Raw genomic sequence first — 22,643 nt, 5'->3', positions numbered from 1 at the left:
ATTGTTTCTATGTGCCAGGCTAGGAGACAGTGAGAGCCATGCTAAATCTAAGCAATTGGTATAAAGGGATGGATTTCACCACATAACCAACTCTTCAACTACTCCCTATGACCCACTGTTCACAATCAGTTGGTAAGCATGACATAAAGATTTGTTCCTTAAATCCAAGAAGAAGGTAGCCAGCTGCTTTAAATCCTGCAAAGCAAAGTATTGGTCATAAACGTCAAAACAAGAAAAAAGAAACAAAAAGGTAGGGGGATGGATGGCAGAGAAAGATCAAACTGTGATGATTCTGATTCATTAATGAAAAGTTTATTTGAAAGTCAAGTTTGTTTTGATTTTTTTTTTTTTTCTCATAAAGCCTCTACTTTTTGCCAGCAGTGCCCTCCAAATTCCTAATTCTCTGAGTCTCCCATTTGCTTTTCACAGCTGATTTGCATCTGCCTTCCAGTAGATCTTTTTGGTTACTTATTTCTAAAGTTACTTTACAGGAGCATTTGACTACAATCTCTGTCCTGTCTAGTTTTGAAAGTTTAGACTATCCTGACAGTGTTTAAAGAACTGACTGGCTAATGTGCTGTGGTAATACAAAGGAATCTTATTGTTGCTGCCTTTTTTCCTCTTCATTTTTCTGACAGTGCCAAAGCATCAAGTGGAGCTATGCCTTGGTCAGGTAGGGTCACACAGTGTTAGCACAGTCTTAGCACCACAACACTTCCAGCACAACTGCTGAGTTAGCAATGTGTATCTCTTGAAAGCATTAGTTTGCAACCTGTATCTGGGAGGACTTTCTCAGCACGGGAAAGGCATTCCTGGGTGACATGTGGTCAAGACACAGAGGTACCAAAAGAGGGAGCTGAAAACCCCTATGGCCAATTCACTTCCAATCACGGTGGGACCTTTTGATATCCACTGTGAGCCTTATAGGATCAGTGTGTGATGAAACTCAACGTGTCCTGGCAGGTAGCTGTGGACATATCCTAACATAAGATATGTAAGAGCTTGTCACTATGAACTCCACCATAACAAAAATGTCAAAATGCCATGTTTCCTAAGGGAGTCTGGAGAAATGTACTGAAGGAATGATTATTCAACAGGACATGAAAACATTCCCCCTTCTTACTGTGAGAATATGTTATCAATGTATTTCTAGATGTGATTATTGGTTTAAATTAATCTTGTTTCATAAAATAGGAGTAGCAACTCTAATAAGAATAGTTCTGCACAGTGAAATGAATCAAGTTGCTCAGGCAGTGTGGAGTTGATAATTACAATTAAGATGGTAGGAAAATAAAGATTGCCTATACATACACACTTGAAATTGAGTAACAACATGCTTTCGGTAACTAAAATCCTTATGTACTTCCAAAGAGAAAATTTAGCCATAGAGGCAGAACAAGATGGGTTCCTACTTTATGTATAAATATCTCAATGGTGATTTTTTTTGTGATATAGCAGCTCTAGGATACGTAAGATTTATTCCAACTCCTGCCTGTTCTCATCGAGTTGAGCTAAATGTTTTTGTGCCTACCTTCAAACAGATGCTAATATTAACTTAATTTTCAATGTATTAATGTAATCAGTGTGCTTTATCTAAGGTGTAAGTTTGTTCTCTATACATGTTTAGTGCTGTATGAATGAGGCACAGAAAGAAAAATCAATCATTGCTTCACGGAGAAATATGAACTCTGTTAGCTTCATTTTTCACACTGTGAAAATGACTTGACCTTCTTTCCTCAGAAATCCAGATATCTCCAATCTGTATTCATAGCTGGGCACAAATTTTCCATTAACATTTTCTGGATAGAAAACTGTGGGTTCATTATTCTTGTTTTGGGGGAAAATAAGCTTTTCTTTGGATAAAACAGAGTGTTCTCAGCAGAAAAGGTTTCTGTGCTGTCTCCCAAGGGATGGGGTTCAGTTACCTTTTGCCTCTGTGGCTGTGGACTGCTGGCCTCAGCCTGTCTCACCTGACCCAACGTGGACAGTCTTATCTGTTCTCCTTCAGGAACAGGGACATTGGGGCAGGTGGTGGCAGCTGCACCCTGGCCTTTGGAGCACTACACAGGTCCTTGTTACTAGCTCACTCTTTAATTGTTGCCTTGGTATGTTCCTTTGCATACAGACTACAAATATACTTTGGGTAACGAGATTATCAAGGGATGTAGGTGGGTTTGAAAGAGAAAAGATGAGGCCGGGATGTCCCTTTCCTGCTTCTTCTCCACTGTTTGCTGCTAAACCTGTTGTAGAAGGTGGGAAGTTGGATTGTTTTGGTGCAACCCCAGCAGCTCCAATAGTTCCACAGTGTCTTCAGCTTGTGAGTCCACCCATGTCTCAGCCATAGCAGCCACCAGAAGTGTCTAGGCACCTGTGCCTTCATCAGAGGGACACTCCAGCAGGACTCCTCCTCCTCTAACCCTAAATGGGGACGGCTGCCCAAGCCACCCACGAGGAGCATCTCGCCAGGGAGCTGTCCCTGTGCTTGTCGAGCAGGCTGGGCAGGGCAGGCGGCTGGCACAGGGCAGGGCTGGGCTGGGGCAATGGCAGCAGGTCCCGCCTGCAGCAGAAGCAGAGCCTGACCCATGCTGAGCCAGCACTCCCCTCTGCAGCAGGCTGGGGCCGGGCTGCAGTGCACAGGGCCAGGAGGCCTTGCTGATCTTATTATCCCCGTTCTGAGCTGTTGCAGGTGCTGGGAACCGCAGTTGTATTTTCTACTATAACTGTAAAAGAGGTCACGCCGAGGGCAGCTGAATTTCTATTCCTGGCAGTTTGGGTAAATGAACCCTTCGCTGTGTGGAGCCAGAGCAGGGACAACCTCATGCTTGTGCTTTCCCCTGAGCTGGGGCTTTGTGGAGGGTGCTGGATCCTCGTGCCAGCAGCCGGGCACGGGGCACACGGCTGCACCCTGGCGTGTCCCTGCAGCCCTTTTCTCCTGTAGGCCAGGCCTTGGTGAGCAGGCAGCTCGTGGTGCACTGCAGTGTGTCCCCGTTATGTGTAGCCAAGTGTGGCTGCTGTGTCCCGGGGACAGGGCTGGGCACTGTCCCTCCACCCCGTGGTAACAGATGTGTGTCCAGTGCAGGGCTCCAGTGGAGCGTGAGCTGGGCGTCCACAGTGGTGTCACTCAGGTGCATCCTTGGGGATTTGAAACTGACTGCAAAATGCTGGTGACATTAAATTTACTGACAGTAAAAAGCTGCTTCATTCACAAACTTTGTCACAGACCTGAAAGCACAGGGTGCTTGGGGAGCTGCAGGTGCCAAATGTGCAACTTCTGAGGAGATCGATTACCTCTGCTATTGAACATCATGGGGACAGCAGGTTTGCTTGGTGATGAAGGATCTCCCACCCCTCTGCTGGAATGAGTTCTGAAAGCCTTTTCAGAATCTGTTCCATGCATCTTTTGCTAGTTTCTGAAGATTGAAAAGGGTTTGCTTTAAGACAGTGAAGGTGCTTATACCTGGGAAGTGATTTTTCTTTCTGTTGGTAAGAGCCCTTGGCCTCTGGCAGACTGCTTTGGTGCAGGGCTGCACCGGCTTTGGGCTGACCCGCTGGCAGCCAAAGGACCCTCTGAGAAAACAGGAAGCAGAACTGCCACCTTTTGCAAGTCCCAGTGTTTTTTGTAAGTTGTTTGCGTTTAATGGTTGAAGTTCAATGTACTGAAAATAGGCACGATATTGAATGTAAGTGATTAGGTGACACACTAGGCTTTTAGTTTCATTAATAGCAATTGTTTTCTTTTAAAAGCCTCTCTCTACCTGCATCTGGAGAAATGTTTTAAAGTGTGACTCCACCTCCCATGATGATCTAAAGTATTGGCCACAAATTATGATTTTGAATGGAATCTTTAAGACCAACGATGACACTAAAATAACAAACAGCGAAGAGAGGGGCACAACTCATGATATTTTAAAGCCTGAGGGCCGAGTAGTGTTTGAGTCAGGGGTAAAAACGCATGCAAGAAGGAAATGCTGTGTGCACCTGCTGCCCTGGCAGGGAGAGGAGCAGTGCTTTAGGGGTTTGCTGGGAGTGAGTGTGGACTTTCAGTAGTGCAGCCTTGCCTGAGGTCCCTCCCTTTGGGGGCCCACAAGATACATGATGCAAATGTGAATCTTGCAGTGAAGCACAAGTTAAGATGAAACATGTTTGACTTCCACTGATAACAGTGCCACAGCTTTTCCTTAGCAATGTTTTTAACACTATAGCACTTATAAACCAATTGTGTACTCCTTAGGAAAGCAAAAAATTGTGGATTACATTAGTTGTTCTGCTAGTGATATAATTTATAATCTTAGATTTGTTTCTTAATTCTCAGGAAGCCCATAAATTTGTTTCTACCAGAGGGTTCATGGGAGCCTTGCCTGTGGTGGCAGAGTTGGCTGCTATGACCATCTGTGTTGAGTCTCCTGGGGCTGGGACACGGCTGTGGAGACGGGACCTCACCAAAATAAGGGTCATTTCAAACTTCACCAAGTTTTCAAGACTTGCTAGCATGCAGGAAAGTTCACGGAGTGATTGGTTCGGAGGAAGACTGGAGTAAAAATGAAGATGGCTTTGGTCTTGTCTTTGCAAAACCAATTTATGTACTTGTTTCCTCAGTGGGTATATACACTTGAAGTATTATAAAAGTAAAATAGATGTGAAAAGTTGTAAGATATTGGTTACTGTTTAGAAAGTAATTCTGACATGGAAGTGAGAATCTGGGTAGAGAATAATCTAATTTAGAGGATGGAGGGAGCAGTGGGCCCCTTTCTGCATCTGCATATGGGCAGCCTGGGACTTGTGCTTGGCTTCTCCCTGGGGTCGGTGGGGGGAGTGGGGTGGGCTCTGCAGGGGCTCTGGGATGCCCCTGTCCCTGACTGATGCCTGCAGGTGAGTTGTGCCACTGTCCATCACAGGGCAAGAGGGAATGGTCATCATCCCAGCGAGAGAGCAGGATGCTCTCCTGGATCCAGGCCTCAGGGGCTGGGGAGGTCCTTTTTCATTTTTTCATCCAGCCCTCCCGGACTGCCCGGGCCTGACTGACTCTGCTCTGACCCTTTCCTGCCGTCCTGCATCTCCCAGTGCAGCTGACCCGGAGCTCTGGCCTTGCCATGTCCTTGCAGGCAGGTTTGTCCACATGCAGGAGCTTTGCCAATTGAGTGATAGGATTATAGATGCCTGGTTTTGTTCTTGTTGGTTTTACATTTATTTTTATATATATTTTTTTTTTTTTTTTTTTTTTATTTTATTTATTTATTTATTTATTTTAAATTCTCTCCCCTATTCCCCCTCTCTACACCCCAGCCGGGCCTCTCCGGGTCTCCCGCAGGCGCGAAGACGCGCCGCTCCACGCGTCCCCGCAGTTCCTCCTCGCAGCTAAACTTCCCCGCGCTCCCGGCGGAGGCTGGCGGCTCCGCCGGATCCCAGCGGCGCTGCCGCGGCGGCTCCATGCCGCGGCTTCGGGCCGCCCCGGCTCCTCCCCTCGCGGTGTGCGAGGCAGCCTGCCCGCCCGTCTGTGTGTGTGTGCGCCGGGCCGCCGCCGCCGCTGTGCTGCCTCTCCCAGCCGGGCACAGCCGCGCCGCGCTGCTGGCGGCGGCGGCGGCGCTCCGCCACCCCGGGCGGCTCCGCGCGGCCCCGCGGCGGCCGCCGCTCCTCGCGGCGCCGCTGCCCATGCGGGCCGGGCAGCGATAGCCGCGCCGGCTCGGCTCGGCTCGGCTCGGCTCTGCGGGGCGGGGAGGGGGCACCACTTCTCTGAGTCTCCCCACCACATCGTTATGGACCTATTCGACTTTTTCAGGGACTGGGACTTAGAGCAGCAGTGGTAGGTTTTTTTCGGGTGTTTTTTGTTTTTTCTTTTTTTTCCTTTGGTTTTGGTTTCTCCCTCCCTCCCCCCCACCACCACCTCCCCTCCCCGTCTCTCCAGCTCTCTCCTTCTTCCAGCTGCCTCCTTCCTACCCTTCCCTGCTCCCTCCCCCGGTGCCGTAGCCTTTGTTGAGGGGCGAAGCACCCGGTGCCAGCGGGTCGCGGGTCGCGCTGCGCCGCGGGCAGCGGGGCCGGCCGGGGGAGCCGGTGCCGGCCGGCTCCAGCCTCGCTCCGCGCCGCGCCGCCGGCCCCGCTGGGGAGCCGCGCTCGGAGCGCCGCGGCGGGGGCGAAGTTGGCCCGCAGGGCAGCGCCGAGAGGTGCCGGGTGCCGGCTGCGATCAGCGCTGGCAGCCCCCTCCCGAGCAGGGGCGGCGATGTTCCCCGGGATCGCGGCTTTGCTAATGTTGTGTTTACTGCTGTCACTGACAATGTTCCTTTCACGGGGAGAGCCGCAACTGTAGTTTCGCTGTGGCACAGTTCGGCTGTAGCCCTGATCGGTGTGGGGGCTTCTGTTGCTGGTTTTGCTCGTTTCCTATTCTAGATGAAGCGTTATTGAAGTTAGTTTTGGAAGTGGGAAGATCAGTACCCGTGATATTGTAACAGGTCTTTTATTCCTGCCCATCTCTGCCTCATTTTTCTTTTCTTTCTTTCAATTTATTTTAAGAGTGGAATTTTAGGTTTATACTGCTCTGTAAATAGGTGCACACCTTAAAAAGGTCGGTGCATCTGTTTAAGTGCATCGTAAACTTGTTATCAACGTGAATGTTAAGGAATTTTTGATGGGTGACGAGTAGCTGAGAAAGTTAGAATTTGGGTAGGTATTTAGTCACTTCTGTGGCTGGTTAATGAGATGCTTATTCTTTGGCTGATTTTATTGGTTCTTTCTTTACTTTTCAATTTAGCGAATATAATTCCTTAACTATGCGTGGGGAATTTCAGGGGTTGGGTACTGCTTTGTTAAATGCTTTCAAGCTGGAGTGCAGTTTACCAAGGAAGAGACTAAAATACTGTATTTTGTGATCCTAATCGCAAAATGCCACACAGATTATATGCGTGTATGTATTTGGACCTCGTGTTTTGCAGAGGGTTTACTTTACTTTGTTAATAATATAAATGTACGTCTAGGAAAAAGGTAATTTATCTTGTTAATAATTATCATTTTGCCAAACATGGTCTAACAGCTATACTTGCAAATCCATAGTAATCAGAACCAAATACCTGTCACGTTCCATTTTACAGCAATTGGGAGTAAATCCTTGCAACCATAAATTACCCTGTATCAATATTAATCTGTAAGCAGGCATTTTGGATCATATGCATGTTTTATCAGCATAATCCACTGTATTACATCTTTTTAATAATCATGCTGTTGTTATTTAAAAGTAATAATCTCAATAAAATTAGTGCTCAATTAAATATTATGCTTCTACTACACTATCTTTACCCTGCTACACTAATTTATTTTGCAGGCAACTGATAACCACCGTATTACCACTCAAATAATATTTGCATGTGATTTGCCTAATTTATAATGTGGGTAACATTAATTTAATAGAAGCTGTTACAACCCAATATGTGGGTGTAGTTCAAATACTAGGCATTTATAGGTATTGAGTTTTAGTGTTTGCTTAATAACTTACTTTCATTTGACTATGGTTTTATGTGGATTTAGAGATGTGCATCAGAAAGAAGGGAACTCTTGTGCCTCAGTTTTTCCATAAAATAGGAATGTATTGCCCCTCATTCATGCTGTTTTTTGTACTGTGAAATGTATTTTTTTAAAGTTTGTGAGGAAAGAACATTTTTACTCTCTTTCAAACAGTTTGATATCTGCTCAAACTCTATTGTAGCACAGGCGTTCACACGCTGCAGAGATCAAATTGCATTTAGCTGTTAATAATCCAATTAGTGTATGTAAGTGACTATATAATACGTGTGTACATAATCTACATGTCTGCACAAATGTGACATGTATTTTATTATACATGTAAATATTTTTGTCTCTGACAAGTATTTGAGTAGCTTTCAGAAAGTTAAATTTAGCTCCTCTGTCCAAAAACACGTGTATGTATGTAATATGTTATACATGCATCATCACTACACACCCAGGAGTATGCATGCACATCCATCAAGATTTATTAATTTTGTCTGTGTATCCAATATGGTGTGGTTGATTTGCAATATTTGCAAATAAGTGCATATAACATAATGTGTGAATTTCTACTTATTTTGAAGCTGCGCTCCTTCTGCCTGTGAGCTGGCCTTTGTAAAACATGTTTCACAAGCATTTATAGGGCAATTAGGTACCTTCTTCTGCATTCCTTGCTAACCCAAAACTTCTCCTAATCTGTGCTGCAATCACCAAGAAGGCAAGCTCGGGCCTACCGTGTGTGGGTGTTTGTATTATCTGTATGCAAAGTACAACAGAAACATCATTAGCCTGAGAAATATATTAAAAAAATATTTATGGCTTTAGCAGATTTTTTTTTTTTTAATCTGATGAAAAGATGTAAAGGTAAACTTTCTCTGCCTTGCCTTTATACCAGGAAATGACTTTGTGAGAGTTACTCGTTGATGGGAAAAATACAGTTAATTTCCTCTCCCTCCCCCTCCCCTGCTCCAATGGAGGTACATTTTTGTGTCACTTCTTGAAACATATTTTATCAAGACCTATGGTTGTTACAGCGTGCAGTGCCACTACACATGTGCTGAAATTCTCACCTGCTCTTCTGGATGATTAGTGGGAGCTTTGTCTTGATGATGCAAACTGCAGAATCGGCCCTTCAGTTTCCTATATTAGGAGAGATCACATTGGTACAAGAATTAGGTGTTTCATTGACCCTTCATCAAGAATGGGATTAGGAAAGTAGCTGAGAGTTGGTGTGGGGGTTTTTGTTAATACTGGGGTAAAATGTGTAAAATAAGGCCACAAATATTCTTATGGATGTTTTGCCAGACTTGAAAAAACTGAAAAATATCCAAAACAATTTAAATAAATGTAAACTCAGGATGAAATGAAAGGGCCAAAGCTGAAGTCTGTTATGATTTCTAGAAGAATAAGAAGTGTTCACCTGGGCTTGCATTTAATATGAGCCATTCTATGAGGGAGAAAGGAAGGGAGATGAATATAATGAAAAGCTTGAATGCCTGTGTGCACCAAGGGGACCACTTGCTGTTAAAAATCAAATTTCATCTTTTAAATCACTTTCCATGCTTGTCTGTGGTAACCAAGTAAATGAAATCTTGCTGTGGCCTGGGACCATGTGGCTGGATTTGAACCTGCTTGCAGAGTAAGGTGGTGTCATTAATCAGCAGCTGGGAAACAACAAAACCCGAAAAAGACCCAACCACCCTGGAATATACTCCTCACTAGCACAAACAAAGGCAGAAAAATTCTTGGTTTATGCTATATTTATTGTCATAGGTATTAAAATTTTTTAAGTCCTCCAATCTTTAAAAAAGTGGAAGTTGAGAAAATACTTAGCAGAAGAATGCATATTGAGGTATGTAAATCAAAACCTGACAAGGTAAAGTAAGATGAGCAGGTAACAGTGTCATCTTAGCTGTGTGGTTGCAAGGAGGAAGACTTCCCCCTGCAGAGAAACAAGCCTCTTGTTTTTTTCCTATTTTATATTATGTATCACAAGTAGCCTAATTACAGCAAAACCAGCAAACTGCCAGTTATACAGGAAGAGGCTTAAACTCACTAAACTGTTATATAAATAGAAAGTTCAAAGGTCTGTTTGTGGCTGACAAAGCTGAGAACAGGCCATCTGTGGGCCAGGTTCCTCTCCTGTGTGAATGGAGAAGCACAGCACACGCCACAGCAGCACACTCTTTCAGCACAGCCCTCAACCTGGAGGGGGTGATCCTGCTCTCCAGACAAAGGTGAACTGTTTCAGTTCCAGCCCTGGCCATCTCCCCCTCTTCACCTTCCTGCTTCTCTCTTTGCCTTGTCTCCCTGCAGAAGACCACCTCAGCTACTGTTCTTTCACCAGGGTTTGTAATAACTCATTAAATGAAAGTCTTCTCAACGTGGAAACTGTGTTATGTTTCTGATGGGAATGTGTGAAATAGAGTAGATCAGCTCTTTGGGAGTTAGATTTAATCTTTATTTTTTAATTTTAATTTTTATGGGGTGATGGTGAGAGTTTCAGTGTAGGAGAAAGTCACATTTTGAATGGATTTCTTTAAGATTTTTCTCCCTGTCCCTTTCTTATCCCTAAGAAATATTACAGTTGAATTGCAGTTACTTTTTGGATTTGTATTACAGACATCCACGAGTAATTATTTGAGAATGTTTCATTTTCAATTTGCTTTGAAAGTGCAAATGGATAGATTGTGTGGCTGCTGGTGGGTGTGTGAGGGGGATTAGATGCTGTCAAAACAAACAGTTGAAGAAGACCAAAAATAGTCTTGGGCCAAACCTCTACTTGAAGTACATCCTGATTTAGTAATTCTTCCCTGGCTGATACTGAACTTCATGGAGTGTAAATCTTAAAAGAATTTGACTGTTTGCAAACATTAAGCTCACATCTATCCTATGAGACAAAAATTACTATCAGTTTAACAGCATTTGAATTGTTTTCCTAATGATTCATTCAAGAATTTAATGACTTTTAAAATATACAAATTGGGATGGAGAGTAGATACTTCAGGTACTGTTCAGCTGTTCTGAAGCCAGGCAGAACTTAAGAGCATTTAAGCAGTTTGTACATGAATGCCAGTTATATTGTTTGGGGTTTTGTTTTTTAATAAAAGATGCTACTATGTTGCAGGTCCTTCAGTAAAGCAAAGTTATTCCTTTTGTCTGACAGGTGTACTTTGGCAATGTGGAATTTTCTACATAATTTAGAATGGAAAATGTGACATTTTGTAAAGTATTAGGTTAAATATTCTAAATAGTCTTTGAAAAAATAGATGGATGCTGCTGGTCTTTTTTTGCTTCTTAGGACTAAGACACTACACTCTAGCATTGTGGGAGGAATGATTTTTGTGTTATGAGACCCATATTCTACTTTTATCTAGGTAAAGAAACCATGCCCAACATGGTGAGATGGGATAAAATTTCCTCTAAACTTAGAAAAAGCATATGGGCCTTAATTTAGAAGGATCCATAGACAGGTATGTAGTTTAAGCACACAGAAGATCCTATTAGATTTCAAGATATCTGATTTCAAGTTAAGTTTCACCAAACTGGATTCTTGATCATTCCCAAGATGCTCAATGTGTTTTACTAATGGCTAAACTGCAGTGTTTGATGTATTTGGTAATGAAAGCTGATGTTATTTTTGACCGTACATACCCATCCATTTCCCTGAAATCTACAGCAGCTTTACATGATTTCACAAATAACTGGGCAGCCAGAAAGACTGCAAATATTAAATCTCATTAAAAAAAATATCTAGAGGGATTGTAGAAAGCATTTTATACCTTAAACCCACGAAGTATTTAGAATAAGCATCTAAACAGGTAGACCTTGTCCTGTATTTTCCCTGTGCCTGTAGTTTGAAGTAATGAAATTATTTTGGTGTCAATTTTTGAGGGATTTGGTTTGTGAATGTTTGTTAAGTGTATATTGTTGATAAATACCACAAAGAGCCCGTGTCTTCCTCCAGCCTTGGCCTGAGTCAATGGCCAGTGATGCCAGTGAAGGTGCTCCTAGTTGACTAGAGAGGACCCTTGATTTTCCCATTTTGGCCAAAAGGCAGACTTGTTTAAATGTGGAGCAGCTCTCTAATGACTGGGGTCAGCAAGGCACTGTGTGCATGCCTAATGCTGTGCATGTGGAAAAACTCCTCAGTGCCCAATTCTGAACCTGTCCAATTCAAATTTACTGCCTTTCTTTTATGGAAAGAAAAGAAAAATGGAGAGGAAAGCTTGAATCTTTTCTCTTGATTGCAGTTAACAGAATGGATTTTCTAAAGCCATCAAACATCTATTAACACTGAAAACTGAAAATGTGCCACAATTCTGGGTTTTGGAATGTTGCAAATTCGTTCTTAAGCACTGAAAAGAAAGATAGTAAATCAAGTAAGATGTCAAGTTAGTATAACCTTCCATAACATAACATAGTCAGGAAGTCACAACAGTGACTCTAAATGACAGCTCTTTCATCCTTTTATTGTTACTGAATGTTCTGTGTTGATGCTTTGTAACCAAAATATTTGTTTAAATTGTTCTAATAGCTTTGGTCAGAGGTCAGAAGGTGCATTATTCCTGACTAATGGACAATTGTAGAGATCAAAAAAATGAGAAGAAGGATGGCAGTGTGTGTATCAGTAGCTTTTAAGCTCCATCTTGAATAATTTCTAATGAGACACTTGTTTAAGCAGAGATTCTCATGAAGGGTGTATGATGTTAAATCTTTATTTGTGAGAAAATGGTCTGGGAATGAGCTTGAGGACTTGTTTTCAAATACATTGTACTGGAGTCTAGTCTCAAAGAAACTTTATAAAAATTGTATATTGGTCCTGAATTTCAACAGTACTGCTATTGGGTGCAGTCAGTTTGATGGGTTTACAAGGTTGGGCTCATAGTGCTGGAAAGTAATGTGGAGCAAGAGACCTGAGGTAAGGGAATAACCCAAAACTTGCAGTTAACTTCCCGGCTGTTAGAAACTGTTTTATCATGTAGAGACTATTTATCAAATTGAACATATCAAATCAACAACATACATTGTTACGACTTTTAGGCAAAAGTCTTGTCAGTAGTTTCTTTAGTAAAACTCTATATCGTGTTTTAATAACATTATATGAATGTATTCAAATCAAGCCACTGAGAGAAGAAAACTCTCACTTGGAAAATTTTTTCATTGTGACCTCAGCTGTTGATCTGTGTCTTTTTACTGGAGATTATAATTGAGTCATTATTTCATGTGATTTGGGATGGTGAGTTTTAAGGAGAGTTGGAGATGATACCAAAACTAGAAGCTGATTTTCCTTGTAGGTGGAGCAAAGAATAGGGAATGCCATTTACTATGTATGGTGTGTTAGACTTATTTAGTGAGGAGCTGTAGTCAGCAGTTCAGATTCCTGACTCACATGCTGCATGGTGCTACCAGTTATAGTAAGACATGAATAGCCCACTCATAATTATATGTAGTTATAGGGGTGGGGTATTAACAACCTGCAAAGATGAAAAAAAGATAGAGCACCAAGTTAAAAATCACTGAGTTGTTCCTTTGACAAGTATTATAATAGCTATTTTTGTATGCTGTGGGTGTACATGATGTTGTGGAATGAGTAAATTCTGTAGCTCTACATTGCCAGTGCCTGGGGCTCAAACCTGCAGAAGACTTACTACTGAGACTAGTGCTTTTTCCATTTGGCACTTTATTTACATGGACTGTTGGCAGGATTCAGCTGTAGCTTAGAAGTTTTCCTGGACATCCAAGTGTAGACTCTTTTGATAGGTGATAGTACCTGCATCCTGAGACACCTGAAAGTGACACCCTAAGACACCCTGAAAGGGTAAAAGCAGAGCAGTCCTTGCTGGCTTATGATCTGTGCTGAGAAGGTAGCTTCATAATAGAACGTGGGTTTTTAAAATGTTTTATGTCTGAGGGTAACAATATGTTATGTAAGTCTACTTGTTCTTTGTTTTGTCCTTTATTACTGGTCTAGGTCAAGATTTCTCTTGTGAGGAAAAAGAACAAGCAACTGTCAGTAGAGAAAGCATATGCAAAGCTTTAGATATAAACTATCATTAAGGTCTCCAGTTCCCATTTATTTCTGTCTCATGTCGTGAGGGAAACTGAGGTCCTGCAGAAATGCAGTGTTCAGGTGAGTCTGTTTCTATGCTGCTGTCAGTAGCCTCACTTGTATTTGAGAATACTGTCTTGGAACATTGTATGTCTCTTGGTTATGGATCTCTTGGACTGCAGAGGTGCCAGAAGAAGAGATGTTTTCAGAAGGTTTCACATGCTTTAGGTCCCTGTCCTGAACTCTCAGGTGAGACCTCCATAGCTTGGAGGGCTGCCAGTTCACACATGAAAACTGGGCTGCTCTTTTGAATGTGGGGGTGATTTTTCTTCCAGTTGCTTTCCCATAGAACAATAGAGGGACATTCTTCCTGGTGTTTTCTATGAAGAATATTGATGAGGAATTATCTTCTCAGTCTACAACTGTTTAAAAACTCATTAGTTAGGGTCTCTGAAAGAGTTCCAGTACAAGTCAGTGGGCGTGCTGAAGCCAGTTGTAATGGGAAATGGACTGAGCCCTGGGGCTGGTGGTCAGCAGGGAGGCAGAGCTGTAGAGAACACTGTGCATATGCTATAGTAAGCTTTTTCATAGATCTCCTCTGTGGGAGAGAACAGTGGCTTTGGAGCTCATATTTTCTCAAAAAGCAGCACTTTGATTTTCATGGCTTTCTGCTTGGTTTCACATTGGAAAGACCGTTTGTCTTCACCAAGCCTTTGAACAGGGATAGGTGAAGGGATTGAGGCATTGGCCAGTGGCTGAGGACTAGTGGTTGCTTGGAGAAGGAACTAAGGTGCATTGCTTTTTTTTGGTAGCATGAAAGGCTTGTTACAATTTTTAAGTTTGTGAAATAAAGGTGAATATATATTTTTAGGAACAGAACGTAGATTCTCTCACTGGTGCTGTGGGCTAGCTACTTTACTGCCTTTGGAAAGTCACTTGGTATCTGGCAAAGTGAGGCAATGGTATTTATTTCTGTGGTGATTTGCCTCTTTGATTTTAGGGGTGTTTTCCTTTTTTTTTTTTTTTTCCCTTTTGTTTTGTTTTTGTTTTTTTTTTTTTTTTTTTTTTTTTTTTTTTTTTTGTTTGTTTTGTTCAGGTGCAAAGCATGGGAGAGAAGCACCAGCTGTGTAGTTGTAGTTACCTTTTTATCTTTATCTGGTCTTTCGCTCACTTTTTCATCTTTCTGGATGTCAGCTGGGAACTGCTTTTGACATTTTCTCTTCTCTGAACTTCCCTCAAGCTATGTGGTCCTTCACTGGCTTGCTGGCACAGCATTACCTACACGAAAAGCAAATGGTGTTGGGTGTCTGTGGCATAGCTGATGCACAGAGATCCTTGTGTTGGATGCAACATTTGTGCTGATGATATCAGATGTGTCTAGAAAAATGGGGTGATATTTCTAGCCACAGACCCTTCAGCCAGTATCAGTTTATGTCTCTGCTTACCTCCTTCTGTGAAGTGAGAAGTATCTCCAGTTTTTACTGGTAGACTTTCAGAGAAGTCATCGTCATCACTCCTCGTTGTACAGTGGGGAATGGGAAGAGAGAAGTGACTTGCAGAAGGACTTGCCTTTGGTCAGGAATGCAGCTGAGTTCCACTTCACTGCTTGCCAAGTCTGATGGGTATATTTTCCTATTCTGTGGGGGTGTGATGAGGTTAAGTCCCTTAATGTTTATGAATGTTTACGGTGATAGAGGAAGACAGAAGCCTAGGCAGACATATTACTAGGGGAAGGCAAGCCTGTAAAGAGAAATGGTGAGATGTGGGCAGAGCATGTGTGCAAGAGAAGATAATCAAAGCAGAGAACTCTTCTGAAGGGCAGGATTTATTTACTATCTGTATACTTAATGTAATTTTCCCTCCTGGTCTAGCTGGACAGTGAAGGCTAGGGACCTTTTGGAGATGGAACCATCTTGTTACTCCAGAAGACTTGGCATTTACCAGATCTTATAGCAAATCTTGTATATGCAGCTGTAGCTGAAGTAAACATCATTGCTTGGATGGTTCACTGAATAGTACATCCACAGTTTTTCAGAAGCATTGTTGCTCTTTGAGCCAACTGCCTTTGTTTCTAGAGGGTCATTGCTGCTTTGTTGGTTAACCCTGGGCATGAGTTTTCTTCACATATGTTATTAGACTGAGCATATATTCTATTTATACCACTTGAGGGTACAAATTACTGTGTTGCATTCAGCAAGCATGAGGAAAAGAACATCCTTGTGATTCGACAAAAAAGAATAAAAGGCAAAATTTTATTCTAAGATCCTTATTTCAAGGTTCAAGGGAAAACAGGCAACAAAAACAATGGTCTTTATGTCTCTGAAAAGTAGGAGGTATTTTCATATGCATGTTTTATTAGACTATGTTGGTGGAATTTGGTTTTGAAATTAACAATGTGCCTTTGAAGAAGGGAGTGAATTTTGATTAAATCCTGTGTATCATTTTTAGGCAATCAGGCAGATGATTAGTGTCATACATACTTGGAAGCATTGTCTTTGTGGTTTTGATAGCTGTCTGTGGGCCAATAACTTTGCACTAGAGGCCTGAGCTGGAGGCCACTGCAGCTGGTTGAAGTTTTTCATTGATTTGGTAAACTCTAGGCCATACTTAGTCACAGCTTCCCTTATTTCTCATTTCATTTTTGGAGCAGATGACCTTTACCTACTCTGTGCCTAAGTTCCAGACATATTATGCAATCTACTGCAATGTTTTTGTTACTGTTTAGTCTTCCCCTGTGTCTTTAAAGAGCCCTTGCCCAAACTGACTGTTTCTTAATGTGCCCATGGGGGTATCATAAGGGAATATAATTAAGAGAGTTTTGGTATTTGTGTAGGGAAACACTTGTGTGCTCATTCAGAATCATAAGCTCCATCAGCAGGACACTGGGCACGTTTGGATTGTAGACCATGACTAGGTGTTATCCTCATCAGGATAATAAATAATACACTTTCCTGTCACTTCACTCTGCTATTTCTTTCCCCATTAGCCAAGACAAGCTGTTGTGTGAGAATTTTGCCTGGTTGTAGACTGCTCATGAATCTTGCAGTACATGACATGCAGACATCTAACAAACATGACTAGAAACTGCATAAAATACACAGACATAACACATAAGTCATATGTTGAAAACACATTAGAGCTCCACAAATAACCTGGTATCTAGGAGGCTTTTTTCCTCCCATATATCTGTAACCAAAAATATTCTGCTAGTTGCCTTTCAACCAGATCAGGGTTATTTTAGATTTTGTAATGATTCTCGTTTGTGTAAACTCACACAATCTGCCTGCGAATTCAACTTCAATGATAAAAGGTCTCATGAAAAAAATGAGTCTGTCTAGAATGTTTGGTTAAGATTTAATATCTTTCTAATTAATTATAATGCAGTGTCAATATGTGTTCTGATGTCTGTGGAAAGAAAAGGAGCATAAAAGATACAGTTCCATTGTACTGGGTCTTTGTAAACAATTAACGGTTAGGTTGATGTCTGAACTAAGGGTGAAAGAATTGATAAACCTGTTCTAAAGGGCTTGAAAAGTTGAATTGAATTCTAAATGTAGATTAGGAATAAATGATGACAGCCAGGCCAGCATTACCTCAGTTGATTAATTTATAAGGATACTGGTCAATGATTTTAACCAACAGCTATGCATAGTAGAATCCTAATGGGATCTGTCTCTTAAGATTACATAAAGTAGAGCATTTGATTTATTTCATAGCTTTCCAATGTGCCACTTTAACTTCATACAAATAATGCATTAGTCACACTGGATAAGATGGCATATTGAATAAAGTTGTGATTTTGTCTGCTTCTTATAATCTGATTTTATAAAGGATTAAATCTGTTTTAGTAGTTTATTCGTATCATAAAAGAGATTGTTGGTTGAATGAAACCTTTACATCTGCCACTTTCTATCTCATTAGAAAAGACAGTAACATAAAGTTCCTCATTTCCTCCCAGTCTGTTTTATCCCCTGGTGTGTCTGAGTGTGTATATCTTCCATACATGTTTGTATATTATAATGTCAGTGCGTTCTCAGAGTTGTGGTTAAGAATGAGTCACAGCTTTGGAGGGATAATACCAGGGGCTATAAACGTTCTGGCCAAGAACATACCCAGCCAGGGACAAATGAGGATGTGGGCAAAGGGTGACTGTCAAAAATGTGAAAGTGATGGCTTGTAGCAGCGTGGCCACGTGTGTGTGTGTGGCAGAATTCAGCAGGTACCCAGGTACATCCAGCCCTTCACTGCCTGTGCTTGTGTAGTGGGCACTGGGTGTGCACTTAAGGATGTGCAGGTGTTGGCTTAAGGCTGATTCAAGAGGATGTGAAGGCTGAGCCTTCCTCTGGACTTAAATGTGAATTGTTGCTTTTGATCAGCTGTCATTCATCTGTCGCTGGTTTTAAAAACACTCTTCTAGTTCAGATGCATGGTTGTTGATTTTATCAAGTTAGGATTCAATGAAAAGTTAGAAATCTAGGCATTTTTTTATCCACTGTTGCTGGGGATTTGATTTCTTGTTTATGTATTTTATTCCTTTTGTTCAAATGTGTGTCGCTGACAGGATGCTGCTGTTACAACTTCAACTGTAGCAGTTGTTTCCACCTAGACCTTCAAAAAGTGGCATCAGTAGATCTTTTCATAGATGTTTTCTTATTTGTATGTAAGGATCTTGCAATTTTTATTTAATCCTATTAAGTGTTTAGGGCCAGACTCAATCTTCTGAACGTGAGGTTGTCTTGGATTCTGATGTTCAACAGAGGGTACTATCCAGCTCTTTCAGTTGTCTTTTTAGTCAAGGCAGCTTCTGAGGATCTCAGTTCCTCTTCTGAGGACTTGCTGAGGACAAAACTTCTTCATTCACATTTTCATTTGTTGATACATGTTTTAGTTTAACTGGCTCTGGCATTTACATCTTGGCTGCTTTGCCCACATACTTTGATTTGGTCGGAGTGTTTTGATACAAAAGGTGTGGTCAGGCTCCTCTCTCAGGATCCTCCTGCAAGCTTTGGCTGCAGACAGTGGGAGCACCAGGGTGGACTGCCAAAGAGATTATACAGAACTCTACCCAGCACAGGACTGGGCCTGTCTCTGACTCCAGTGAGCTTCTTTAATAAGACTTTAGGACTCACATATTGTTCTTCATGCTTTGTTTTAGGAGAAATGACAGCAGGGTTTAGCTGTGCTCTGCACTGGCCGCTGTCTCTGCAGCAGTGCTGTGCTCTCTGCTGAGCCCTGCAGTCACAGCTGAGTCATTTCGTGCTTAAATCATGTTCGTTACTGAAATTAAAGGAAAAAACCCTTTGCTTCTCACAAAAGGGATTTTGATGTAGATGCAGAATGGTCCTCAGAAGGGCAGTAATGTTTGCTGAGGTGGAGAGTTTCTGGGGCCAGATCTGCGGAGTGTGCGCAGGCCGGTTTGCTGAGGGCAAGATAAGGGACACTGTACCCAAATGGAAACTTCCTCAGCTAAATTTATCCTCTGCTGCAGGGTTACCTACACACAATGAAGCAGCTCCAGTATCTGTGACCTTGCTTAAAGACTGTGTGGTCATGAGAAGCAGACACAGCTCCAGCAGCACTGGGGAAGTTGCCTGCTCAGGGTGCCTTCCCCAGCCGCCCTCCTTCCCATCACACCTGGACTGCTGGAGTGTCATCCTGCAGCTGGACCTGGCTGCAGCCCATCCATCACTGCTCTCAGAGATGGCCAAGCCTGACACCTTCTGTCTGCACAACTATTTAGATGGAAGTATTTCTCAGATTCCTCATGTATGTAGTAGCATAATTTTGAGGGTGAAAAGCGTGTGCTGGTTATGTATTGTTCTAATTGTTACTCAAGAATGGACCCACAGTTTGGTAATACACTGAGGACAAATGTCACCTTCCAGCTTCCAGTTAAAGAATTATCCTGTTAGATGGTTACAGCAGTAAAACACAGCTTAAGTATTTAAATATGAAAGAGTGGTGCCACATTGTTCATTTTCAGTGAGGAGTACTGACTGTATCTCTGAATAAACAGAGAGCAGCCTTTTATGAGAGATTTTTGTTGTATTTTGTTTGGCAGCTGTCTTAATAGAAATTCTTCAATAGTATTTATTGTATTTTGTGCTGGTAGGGGTGAGAGCCAAAGCAGAATCTGAGTAGTTTTACTTGCTTTACTCATGAACAATAAGAAAATATTGCTGTATTAATTACTTTTGTGCTTTATTGGCAAAAATAAAGAGATCCTATAATATGAAATTGCTAATATTAGAAAGGCTTTGATTTTCTCATTAGTACAGGATATTTTGCATCTGTTCTGGTTCACAAGTGCATTGTCGGCACTTAAATAATAATAATGACTCAGTAATGAATAAGAATAACAACAAATAAGCATGTGAGTATTCAGGCAGTCAGGCACCCTCCGGTGTTTATCAGTAGGTTAATTTCAGAGGACTTGCAAAATGAGCTGTTCCCATATGCCCATTCAGATTTTCTTAGATCATTGCACAGCCTGGAGATTCATTTTGCTGCTGACATGGCTGGGTTATATACAAGCACTTTTTTCTTGTATATCAGTAGTAAAATGCTAAAGTTGAAATGGGAAATGTTTCTTCCACTTAGAGACATTTAAGTCTCCGTTTTTCCTCTCCATTTTTTCTTTTTTGTATTTCTTTGTGTGTGAAGAGAGTCTTAAGTATCTCATTGTTTTGAATTTGTGAAAATACCAGAGCACTGGATTGTTCTGCCAGTCTTTCAAGTATGTTCTTAAAAACATAGCCTGGAAACACCTTCACTACAGTTCAGCTCAGCTTATATTAAATTGTTTCTGCTTCTGTAGGTACTCTTACAAAACCAGAGAATGTTAAACTAGTGTTTGCAGTCTATCTTGAACATTAAAAAGCCCAGCAATCTAAAATGAACGTTCAATTTCTGATTTGACTTTTGGTTTATAGCACTGTCTCACCTTGTATAAAGCCTCTTGTCTTCCTGTAGAATATGCCACAGAGTGCAGTTTATGGATTTCATTTTTCTCCAGGTCTTATCTAGCATCAAATAGATAAGTGAAGGATAGCACAATACTCCCTTTCTTGTTAAAGCAGTGGCTAATGTTGTCAAAATATATTAACTTTTAACCTTATTCTTAGAATAATTTGGAATAATGATGTGGCTTCATGGTTATGAGTTTAAGAGAAAAGGAAAAATATCAGTTCAAGTTGGGGGAAAAAACCCAGCAGTTATGCTTTGAGTTACTGTTTTCTTAAGACACTACTTTGCACTGTAAATTATACCCTTATGACCCTGCAGCTCAAGAGAGTCACAAAAAAGTGTGTATGTGTAGTAGCAATCATCTGGAATTTGACAATTCTTGTTAAAATTCTTAAAGTTCTGGAATGGCAGGCAATAGGACATCTTCTGTGTGAAGAATCTAAATTGTACCTGTCCATGAATGCTTTAAAACAGGTTACCAAAAAGTGGCCTTATTGATCACTCCAAGTGATACTTGCTTAAAGAAGTCTGCCTATGTTAAAGTCCCTTTCAGCAATATATGTGAAGCAAAGGAAAGCAAAAGTTGATTTTTTTTTTTTTCCTTGTTGATGAAAATTATTTTTTGGTCCAACAGCCCTCTACTATTCATGGTAAAAATAAAACAGGAAGGGAAGAATAGAAAAAGAAGAAAGCAAACAAACAAAGTCATCCTCCTCCACATAAAACAGTTTAGCCTTGGATAAGCCAAAAGAAATTGGTAAAGTAAATAGTTTAATAGCACATGACCTGTAAAGTACTTAAAGTGATCTGTGAATGGAAGCTACTCTAAGCCTTCTTCTTGTCACAGTAATTTGTCTGGTTTAAGAGCAGAATAAGTGGATCTCCTTGGCAGTACAAGAGCAAGTAGATCACTAGGTGAGATCAGATAGGAGTCTCTGGTGGTAACCATTGAACTACTGCAAACCTCTTCTTTGACAGCATTTCCACTGCTGTTACTTCTCTTAATAAGTGTGCTAATTATCATGAACCTGATAAAGCTTTTATTAATTGACTGAACTAAATGTAAATTCTGGTTAAATAGAGAGTAGTTCGGTAGACTTGACAGGTGCTGATTTGCTTAACTGCTATATTCCAAGTGAGGGTATGCTATAAAACAAAATAAATAATCAAATAATCTACCCCTTGAATTTTGAGGAGACTTCAAATGCTCAAGTTTTACTCCTAAAACAGAAAAAAACTTAAAGTTTTCAAAATATCTTCTGCATTTCTCCCCTGTCTTGTGACACTTTATGTGAGGACAGTTAGTTCTTACAGTTTTTGTACTTAATCCCTCTGTGGCCATTTGTTGTATTTGCATGGCACAGGGTAGTGTGGCCTGTTTATCTCCTGACATTATTACAGTAATAAATGCTGAAAAATAAATATCAATGCCAGCCAGTGTGATGGGTGTAGGGTAGATGTGGAGTTCCAGTTAGAGGGTGCCCTGATTTGGGTGGAATCTTTTGGGCAGATGATCTCTCTCTCTGCCTCATTCAAGAGGTTTCCAAAATGGACACTGGAGTATACACACTTGGCTTTAGAGACCCTTGGGCCTTGTAGTTGTGAAGATACATAAAGACCTTTCAAATAACTTTCATATGTTCGAGCAAAACTATATCAGTATTAAAATGTTGGTATTAAACTTGGGAGGAGGGAATTTTCTGGTAAAGTGCTCAGTATTATAAGTGGAGACATGGAAGAAGCAAACATGATATCTCTTAGTGACAAATGTCACAGACCTCCTTGGGAATGCTGGAATATTTATAATGTATTTTATGTATACCATAATCAGACATTGCACACAACCTCTTCATTTTAATTGTCAGGAGAGCTGTCACACAGTAACATGCTGTAAGAACAGTCACCTTTCATCATTTCACAGTTACATTTTATTATTTTGTGAGATGTTTTAATTCTTTTTCCCCCTTCTCTGTACACATGTTCATGGGTGAGGCAAACAGCACTGGAAGCTGGTGTCCTCTGCCTGTCAAGGGCCCTGGCAGAACAAGGTTCTTCCTCTGTGCTCAGGTCTGGTCACTTCCAGAAGGAAGTTGGAGAATCCCTTAGTGCTGTACTTGATGTCCACTGTCATCTC

At 41.4% G+C, this 22,643-nt stretch overlaps 1 protein-coding gene across 5 annotated transcripts in view; it reads left to right on the top strand.

The window, feature by feature from the left end:
* Positions 1–5,479: 5,479 nt before the first annotated feature.
* The window catches only part of AFF2 (ALF transcription elongation factor 2), a 334,068-nt gene continuing 316,904 nt past the window's right edge, over positions 5,480–22,643 (top strand). For all 5 annotated transcript variants that reach the window (XM_079319011.1, XM_079319010.1, XM_079319012.1 and 2 more), the window contains exon 1: positions 5,480–5,800. In XM_079319011.1, the coding sequence (XP_079175137.1) occupies positions 5,754–5,800 (47 nt within the window). In that variant the 5' untranslated portion in view covers positions 5,480–5,753. The remainder of the gene's footprint in view (positions 5,801–22,643) is intronic.

This window comes from Erithacus rubecula (genome assembly GCF_903797595.1).
Source record: "Erithacus rubecula genome assembly, chromosome: 15".
Classification (NCBI taxonomy): domain Eukaryota; kingdom Metazoa; phylum Chordata; class Aves; order Passeriformes; family Muscicapidae; genus Erithacus; species Erithacus rubecula.
This window is presented reverse-complemented; position numbering and strand designations above follow the sequence as displayed.